This window comes from Cariama cristata, unplaced genomic scaffold, assembly GCF_000690535.1.
Source record: "Cariama cristata isolate BGI_N322 unplaced genomic scaffold, ASM69053v1 scaffold12152, whole genome shotgun sequence".
Taxonomy (NCBI): domain Eukaryota; kingdom Metazoa; phylum Chordata; class Aves; order Cariamiformes; family Cariamidae; genus Cariama; species Cariama cristata.
Genome location: NW_009603296.1, coordinates 19,539 through 29,661, shown reverse-complemented (window position 1 = coordinate 29,661; position 10,123 = coordinate 19,539). Strand labels below are relative to the sequence as shown.

At 40.0% G+C, this 10,123-nt stretch overlaps 1 protein-coding gene across 1 annotated transcript in view; it reads right to left on the bottom strand.

The window, feature by feature from the left end:
• LOC104157695 (catenin alpha-1-like) overlaps positions 1–10,123 on the bottom strand; it is a gene marked incomplete at its 3' end in the record, with an annotated part of 32,292 nt that overhangs the window by 14,573 nt on the left and 7,596 nt on the right. Inside the window, exon 3 of the mRNA XM_009695128.1 lies at positions 2,308–2,400. Within this exon, the coding sequence (XP_009693430.1) occupies positions 2,308–2,400 (93 nt within the window). The remainder of the gene's footprint in view (positions 1–2,307; positions 2,401–10,123) is intronic.

The following is a 10,123-nucleotide window of genomic DNA, read 5'->3' as shown; positions in this document are numbered from 1 at the left end:
GGTGTGGGTGGCGTGTTGGTGCGTGGTGTCGCGCAGATAATGTTGGATTAAATCTGTATTTTATGTCTAATTCACATGTTTGTTCAGCACAGCCACCTAAAAGGATTCAAGAAGCAGCTGTGAATCTCATCAGGAATAAACTGCAAAACAAACAGGTAATTGTCTAAAAAAGGGAACAAAATCCCACTATGCTGTTCTTTGTATCTAGAAGCATTTAGAGATTATACAGAACAATCAAAGTTTGGGGGCCATTCACTAACACAGTTGAGGAGGATGACAGCGTGCTGTGTCACTTGGACTGGCACAAGACAAACTTCTGTATTATTAGGAGAAAACATAGATGCCATTTGTAAAACAGTTTAGACAAGTGACCCTAATTATCTCTCAGGATTCACAACATGTTTAAATACTCTTAGAGCATTAAAGAATCAACCAGAGAACATGTACTGTAATATAACAGCACTCTTTCGAGTGCTATGAACATCTATAGTGTCATTTACTAATCTCTTGGTGGCAACCCTGAAATTAAGGCAAGACTGCGCAGTGGAGCATCTGAACTGCAGGCTTCCAAGTTCAGATGTGACCTTTGCAAAGCCAAAAATCCATCAGTTACAGCCCTTGTCCATTTAGATAATCAAAGCTTCCAATGCATGTTAAATGTATTATCCATAATCCCTGAAGTCAAAGGTTAACAACTGCACTTCAGTAGATGTGACTACAGATTGGTGACCATTGACTATAGTTTGTTAATTATTTCACATTGACTGTCATGGTGTTTATTTTATAAAGGAGTAGATTTATTTAAATAGGCAGGTGTTGGAAAAACAAAGACAAGAGTTTGAAATACATACAATTTCAGCAATGGGGAGGGGAAAACACCCCCAACAGACTTGGACAACTACCAGAAACATGTAGATTCAAAGAAAACCTAATTTTCTTAAGATGATTATTTTGAAAAGCATCAATATTTGTTTGGAACAACATGCAACAGACAGCCATATTCTTGGGAGATAACTAAAAAAAATTACATCCAGCCTAGTTGCTTACTTTTGGAAAGAGCAAGCCCTTACACCAGATAAGATGTATTTTTAAAAGCTTTTTCTTCCACATACTTTGTTCCAACTGTAAAAATTGACCTTTGGTTTTAACAAGCCATACACACCACTTGCCCCAGATGTGAGAGGCAAAGAACTGCACAGCCAACAAAGTTGATGCACTAGCCCCAGGGACTGATGCAGGAGTGGGAACCACAGAAGTTCACCCCAGGATGACAAAAGGCCTCCCAGATAGTATTTAATGGTTTATGTTCATGTGCCTATCTTCACCTATTTAATAGCACTGTTACTTAAAAGTAACAGAAAAGGTAAAATAGTCCTGCTTTTCACACTACCTTCACCTATTCCCTCAAAATTCCCCTCCTGCTGAGGCAGGTACAGGTGAATATATCTCTCTTCCTTTCGACTGGTTTTAAGAAAGACATATATTTATGGGAAAACCTGAACAAATTCCAAATAATCCTGAGAAAATACACCTTATTTTCATAAAATGCCATTTGACTGATTTTTTTGAGTGCCTATTTTCCATTAGCTCCTTGTTACCAACCACAGCTTATTTGTATGTTTTAGATCTGAATTTCCTGTTGCTTTAAAAAAATGCAAATTACAAGACTTGACAGTGTGCTGTAGTCTTCAGGGGTTCATCCAAGTATCTAGTTGTTGACATTTAAAACACCAGGGCTGTCAAAATGGACCAAGAGAGTCTAGTGCTCATATAAACTTAATTTCCCTGTTTCCATAAAAAAGTTATTAATTAAAAGGTAGTCTCAGCCAGGTTCAAACTCTTCACGCTTCCTCTGATCCTACTCTAATGAGAAGATATTTTTTTTTTTTTGGCATAATTATATTCTACTCAGGCAAAAAATAATATATCTATAATTCATCTTACAGCATGTACAGGAGCAGTGGTAGCGACTTCACAAGACATCTTCCTGCAACACGAATGTGCCCAGTAAACAACTGAAGTTTCACCTGTTTATTGTCCTGTAGGTTACTAGAATACCCTGGTCAAATGAAATTAAAGCTATTATGCAGGAAAAGACCCATTCGTATCACAAATTACTTTGTCATGTATTTTAAAGTTTCTAAGTCTTGATGTCTACACTGCATTTCATTCTCTACACGTACTGAGGAAAAAGTCAAGTTCTGCAGCAAGTCCACAGACAGCCACTACAAGCCCAGAATATGTACTAAGCAGGACCAGTTGCACAACTTATTAAGGTATGTCTTATGTTCTTACGCTCTTCATTACCTGGGGACACAGGGCTTCAAGCTGGCTGGCTGACATGCGAACCAATTTCACACCTTCTTCGTTGTTCGAGATGGAACAGGCCAAGTTGGCAACCTGTGTCAAAAGTGGGAGAAGACAAAACAGAACTGTTAGAACTGGGTTTTATTTCCTGCTGTAGGAAACTTTTTACCCAACCCCAACAGCGGCTAGCAACCCATCACGAAATACAAAGTGTCCGCATTTGTTCAGTTCTAACCAATTTTGAAACCACTAATGACATCTGTTCCTTCTCTAGGCACAAAATAATAACACATCAGTTCATAAAACCATAGTCATTCAAACAGGACAGACAGATCACCGTTACCAGTGATTCAATTAAGTTCTCCCCAGTAAAATGCACAAGAGCATCATTGGCAGCACTTGAAGTTACAGTCAAAAAGCCCATTCCCACTCCAGTGGGACAGCAGCAACCACACAATTAAAAAAAACAATCCAGCTTCCATGCATCTGAGGATTAAGTATTCTGATGTCCATAAGCATAGGGATGCTCCCCTTTTCTTGAAACTTTTCTATATCCTACCATGCATCAACCCAAAAGAACCTGGAGGCTCATCAAGCAATTCACCTACGCAAGCGGTGCCGTGGTGTTGCAAAGCTCAAGCTGTTTTGCTGGTATTGCACAGAGGGCACCTCTGTGCCAGGATACAGGTATTCGGATGCATTGGCTTTAACGACTCGATGTACTTCTTATCTGGTCAAAGACTGCAGTATCAGGCAGGTGCTCAGCCCTCCATTTATGCCGTGATTCATAAAGTAAAACCATTTGCTGGTACAGGTGATCTTGAAGATCCATCCACAATTCTCCAAAATTTGAATAGCAAGTCGTGATGCTAAAAACTTTACTCCAAAACCTTGACCTGCTGCACAGCAGCATCCTTAACTAGGTCATCTTGAAACAGAGGACCTTTTGTAAACATCTGCCTTTTAAGAGCACACAGGAAGGGGACAGCACAGAGTTTTTTGGTAATTGAAGCTATTCCTCATAGTGGAGCTACTCTCAGGGGAAGGAAGTCTGAAGTAAGTTACATTTCTTAGTTGACAGGTGAATGACAAGCATGTTATTCTGAGCCATTTGAACACAGAAAGCTGTAAAAATAGCACGAAGTGAACTGAGACGAACAGAGAGTACTGTCCTTTCAGAGGCAGAGCAACCTGCAAAACCCCTCAGTAAATGTGCTGTAAAAGCATCATCACAAGCCAGCAGATGCTCAGTAACATCAGTGAACCAGATTTCTCCACATACTTTTCTCTATAAGATGAGGAAATTCCATTCTCCTTTTAATTAAACTATCCTGTGCATTCATATACAAGTCATTTTGAAGTAGTATCTGCAGCTATATCACAAGCCTTTCCCCCTCCCCAAGCCATTCCCTTACAACAGATGTTCCCACACAGAATACATTACTGTCCCACAAACCGTCAGCCGCACACCAATATACTTGAACGGTGTTTTTTCATCAATTCCGTTATTAATTTTGGGACCAAAAAGCAAGTTCCCACTGCAAAGCACACAGCCTCTTCCTCCCTCCAGTTCTGAATCAAGTTACAAAGGATAAAAACCAGTGCGCTGTCACGGAGAGGTGCATTTCTGATCCCGAACAACCGAGTAAACAGATGTAACAGCATACATTTAGATGAAAAGAAACTGAAGTTGACAGATTACACAGCATCAACAAGACATAGAAAACTTTGCCAGCTTTCAGGAATTATTAGTGTCCTACTCCTCAACTTTCTTTTCCACTACTCTCTGTGGACAAGACCTCCCTATTAAGAGGTGGAGTTGCAGTAAGTCTTCAGTTCATTGCAAGGTCATGTAGCTTGCACCCAGCTCAGCCAAGGCTCTTTTCTCCCTCCTTTCCGTTACCACGTTTGCTCCAGCCTCCAGCTCGGTTCCTCTCTGCACGACACTACCACCAAACAGCTGTACTCTCCATAACGCCCTATCAGAAAGGGATTTTATTTTGGACACAGAGGGGTTTTTTCCTGTAGATTTCCCATGTCTTAAATCCCTAGTTCACAGGGAGTTGCGGTATATTATGCTTTTGTTTAGAGGCTCAAAAAAATCAAAAGACAACAACATGCCACAATTTAAAAGTAAAATAAAGATTTTGCTGTTGTTTTAAGCACAGGTCATATTTTTGAGAAACACCAGTTTGCCAGTATTTTTTATGGTCCATATTTCCACATCGTTTCTGCCTCCGCAGCAGCAGTTACAATCTCTAGGAGCGAGAAGAACAGAAAGCTCTATTGAGTAGGGGCTGAATAAAAGCGACATTGAAGCACTACAAAATCAGCCTCTCCGATATCTGGAGATGTTGTGCTCTCTCTCAAGCCAAGTGTGATGAATCAAGCACACAGAAACCCCGCTCTGTCTGAATACAGAGAGGCAAAGAAGTTTATAATTGAGTGTCCCCGCCATGGTACGATGAAATTTTGCTTTTTTGCACAGTCATTTTTGAACAGTCATTTTTCTTCTGAATACCTCACTGATGGCAATTCTTCTTTAGAAATTGCCCAACTGGGACTGCCAACCCCTATGAAAGAAGCGTGTGTGCTTCCCTGACTGAGGGTCTTTGGCAGTCTAAGACAATCCAACTGTTGGCTGCCACATCCCATCCTACTGCTGCGTCTCCAAATTTCAACACTTCATTTCAGCATGCTCATCCAAAAGCAAGCTATTCGCTTTGGCAGATTAGTTTCTCTGCCAGATTAGCACACAAACTTCCCGGTAAACTATTTGTTGAACATCAGAGCGAAGCAGGGTTGTGGCAGCAGTGGAGATGACTTTAGAGCAGTGCAGGACATGGCCCTAAATTCACAGCAATCCAGCATTTACTGCACCTGTGGGAAGACTGTCAAACTATTGGAAAACATTCACAAACCTCTTAACATGCGAAATTTAAGAAGAGCTATGTCAACTAATTAATCAGGTTGTAAACGATGTTACAATGAGGTATTCTAAATTGTCATTAATTATCAGGTGCTCTACAGCATGAATTCTAAAATTGCATGTACCAGCTGAGGTGGATGGTTGTACGATGAAGAGATTTATTTAAAAGTACCTGAAAAAACTCATCATCAACAACTCCCGTGTGATATTTGACAAATAACTTCAAACTCCCTGTCTGTACAGAGGATAGGATACTGCTGGCCAGTTATTTGACAGGTACACATAATACACAGGATTTTGCAGCCAAGATGAAGATCAGCGATGGCCAAATTTGTTTTAAAGCATGCAGAGCACTTGGAAACCATACAATTCTAAAACTTCTAAATAAAATAGAGCACCTCAAGCAAACAAAAATTCCCCTTAAATCAAATGTAAATGAAATAGTTTCTCCATGTCTCCAACAACGTAGCTGACTGACATAGTAAGTGGTCAGACTTGATTTAGAAAGAACACTTGTGCTTGAGAGCAAAATAGAAATTTAATTCCCGCTGCATTTGTTCATTCTTACCATTCAATATCATCAAGCCTCTTTACATAAGCACTACTGGCACAGGCATCGAAGGAGACAAAAAAAATTTCAAATAATGTAATCAGCCATAACGAGCAATCTCTGGAAAAAAGTTAAAAATACATCGGGAATGAAGACAGACTAGAGAAACTAGACTGATGCAGTTCAGAGATACCTCTTGCAGCATTGACAGACCAGCTTAAAACCATCTTTTTGCTACAATATCAAGGTTCTCTTAGTTCACAGAGTACACAGTCATGTCCCGGAGATGGCTTCATGTACCCCAAAAGGCAGGACAGACCCAAAGCAGCTGCTGATGTTTAGATGAATAAGCTTAAATTTCCCCCCCCGTGATGAATGCACGGAGCATTAGCGAGAAGCGCACAGACACAACCACTTCTACAAACTGAACTAATGAACTGCTGCCAAGTAAAACTCAAAGCTGGAGGAACTCATCTTGGAAGAGCTGGTTTCGTTCACTGATCAGTTTTTGAAACTCAAATCTGATTGGTATTAATGATGACATCAGAGTATTGCAAGATGAGCTGATGCTTTTGGAGGAGGCATTACTTAACTGGTTCCTTCTAGAGGCAGGCACTACGTCAGTGCAAAGGGTCCATTGGGAACATGTTGTTAGCAGGAAGGTGTAATTCCGGTATTAAAAAAAAAAATTGGAATCACTCTGTGACAGATGGTACATCTCAAATTCTAGTTATTTTGATTCTTCAGAATTTACTAATTTTAAATCAGGAAAAACCTTGCCATTGCTAAAGCAGTTTTTTCCTCCATTAGTGACAACTTGTCAGCCTATGTTTGTCAGCTGTTGTAGACAACTGCCTTCTCCGACAACAGGCAGTTTTTACCTTTTTCACCTGAAATACTTTTTTTTTTTTAAAAAAAAAAAAAACTTGAAATTTGTTCAGATAATGACTAAGGAGCCATGTCTTCTGGCAATTCAAAGACTATAGCACGAGTTCGGGGTCACCACTAAGCTTCTTAAATTACACTGTTGAAAATAATTGAGAAATACTGCTACAGCTTTGTACTTGTTAAATTTTCTCTTTGCACTGATATCCGAGCCTAGGTAGAGGGGTTACTTTACGTGGAACTGTTTATTAATGGATTGGCAAAATGCTTTTTTCAATAAGAGACCAAAAAAAAAATGCAAGAGAACTATAATCCCTAACATTCAATCTTCTTTTTCAAGGATTTCAAAGGCTGACACTGAAAGTTTGTATTAAAGTCTTCGCTTTGTGCACCTGGATTGACTTCAGAGAAGCAACACCGAGTTTTTCCTCCTTGTTTACAGGTCATGTTTTAAGGACAGCTTCTTCAGAAAGCCAAGTACGCAAAGCCTTCCTAAATGGGTGCTGGATGCAATCATCCAGCATGGTGTAATCCAAGGAAGGCTCTGTAATGTGTTTATTGTTGCATAATTTAAAATTGTCAGAGCTGCCTCTGCCATACAGCATTGTTATAAATAAGGATTATATATCACTATGCAGGAGACAAACATACACTAATTGAATTCTAAGAGTCTGACTATTCTCATTTGAAACTGCAGTTGTAAAACTAGCATTGCAGAAGTAAGAGTTTTCAGACTGTCTTAGGATTGAAAAACTTTTCGATTTAATGTTAACCAGTATCCTCTCATAACTGATGCTCACAAACCCTCACGCAAAAGTAACAAAACCATACCCATTTATACAGAGATACTTTGGGAATTTCAACTACATGGAAACACAGCTTTTCAAAGGTATTCCTGGCATTTTAATTTCTTATTAAACTTCAAAAACTTCAGCTTCCTGTTCTATTTTTTGCTTTTCATTTACAGCTTCTCTGGGAATGCAAATTCCCATTTTCAAGCAGCTTAAAATCACCCATATTAAAAGTTAAAAAATAAAATAAAATGGACAGCCAGCCATTCAACATTTTCCTCGAGGACCCGCTAAAGAAAAGTGTATCTGATATTGTCACAAAATTCAAATACAGCACATCTAATTTCTTCCTCCCCCATATTAATAAAACAGGCCAGATTCACTTCATGATGGTCAAAATCCATGAAATTAATTTATCTGCAGAAACAACTGTTCGGCGAAACTAAGTGGCAACTGAGGACTCTCAGAAGAGATATGTCAATTATGTAATTTCCATCCCTCTTTAAAAAAAGGCTTTCATTATTTAGTAAGTCCATACATTTATTAATTCACTTGTACACTACTCAATATTCAAAACAAACACGAGCATTTTGACATCCAGTCCTAAGAGGTACCGCACGAGGGAGAAGTCTGCATTATAGCTATAATCCTATAGTTTTGCAGAGGCATAGCTAATTATGAATTACGCAAAACAGTTTCACTTCTTTAACGCATGGAGGGATGGCAGGAAGACTTTGGTTCAAGTCCATAGGGACTCTGGAGCAAGTTACTGGGAGTCATGCTGTCAACTACTCTTGTGATTTTATACAACTTGAGTAGTTGCAAGTGGCTGCAGCTCCACAGAAGGTACCTTCCAGGAGCTTGTTGTGGGCAACAGAATCCCAATGTATTAACTTAACATAGTAGAAGTCTTTAAATAAAACAAGCCGCACACAGAAAAACTCCAGACATAAAGCACTGAGGGGAATGATGGACTAAAATTGAGATAACTGCTGTTTCCAGAGCTCTGCAACCTCACACAGAAGATAAGAGCAATTTTAATTTCAAGTCTGGTTATGAACACATGGAGGGGAAATTTCAGCTAGAGGAACAAAACTGGCAAGCAAAATGTTTTCATTTTTATTTCAAAAGTTTTAGACAATGAGAAACAGGGGTTTCAGGGTTTTTTCATTTCAACAGACTGGCAACTGATTGAAAGAGGAAGCGGATCAGAGACAATATATTGCGTACTTTCTGCTCCCTTTAATATTGAGGCAATTGCTTAATATTTTCATGGGTAACCACCTTTCTTTTGATATCAAATCTCACAACTTGCACCTTTCAAGTTGTATCCATGTGTCTAAAAATCTAGTTAAGGAATACAGCTTGGCATTTGGCGCTCAACCTAAACAAGCTGTCTCCAACTACCTCTCCAGCTACCTGGTGCCATTCTAGGTATAGCATATTCCAGGTACAGGTCCCACGAAAGCTCTGTCCAACACTGGCGAGCTCCTTCCATACCCGGAGGAAATTTCCTTCTCCAAGAGACTGCAAGCCCACGTGTGATGAAAGTTTCATGAAGAAGGGAAGTTTTTCACACAGCTGGATAAAGCGAGAGTTTGTGCATCATGACAAACCAAACTGGGCTCCATTTACTGAGCAGCAAATGCCGAAGGGAGGACACTTCTCTCTCTCTTGCTAACAGGAAAGTCTTTCGAAGAGGGGGAAGAGGTGTTTGAATAGAACTAATGCACCTATAGCATAAAACACAGGCACAGTAGCAAAGTGCTAGCAGTACAGAAATACTTTTATTTCCAGATTGGCAGATTATCGTTTCTATAGACCTGACAGAGAGCAGAGCTGGTAAAGGAATACCAGTGTGCTACGTGGGCATCGTGCCCCTTGTAGATGCAGCTGTAGCAGCAGATGTAACTATTGGCACACGAACTATTCCTTCCTCAGACAAACAAGCTAAAGTGATAAAATGTTGTTATAAGCACAAAACACATTAGTTACACAAATCAGTCTGAGCTACCATGACATAAATCACACCGTTGGTATGCAATGTAAATCTGATATTAAGCTAAAACTTTCAAAGCATATCCTCATCTTAGATGCTTCTTAGCAACGCAAATGTTTTTCTTTAAAGTAAGTTTCTAGTAGTGATATTTGGACAGTACCTGAATAATGATCCTTATGCAAAAACGCCTCTACCTTTATCAAAGTGGAAATGAAGATAGGCTGAGAGAGTTGGGGTTGTTCAGCCTGGAGAAGGCTCCAGGCAGACCTCAGAGCAGCCTTCCAGCCTACAAGAAAGCTGGGGAGGGACTTTTTACAAAGGCATGGAGTGATAGGACAAGGGGCAATGGCTTTAAAGTGGAAGAGGGAAGATTTAGATGAGACTTTAGGAAGAAATTCTTCCCAGTGAGGGCGGTGAGGCAGTGGCAGGGGTTGCCCAGAGAAGCTGTGGCCACCCCATCCCTGGAAGTGTTCAAGGCCAGGCTGGATGGGGCTGTGAGCAACCTGGTCTGGTGGAAGGTGTCCCTGCCCATGGCAGGGGGGTTGGAACTGGATGGGCTTTAAGGTCCTTCCAACCCAAACCACTCTATGATTCTATGAAATCATAATATGTTCCTATCTCATTTTGCTTATCACTCAGAGCATGCTGCATTATGATCTTAC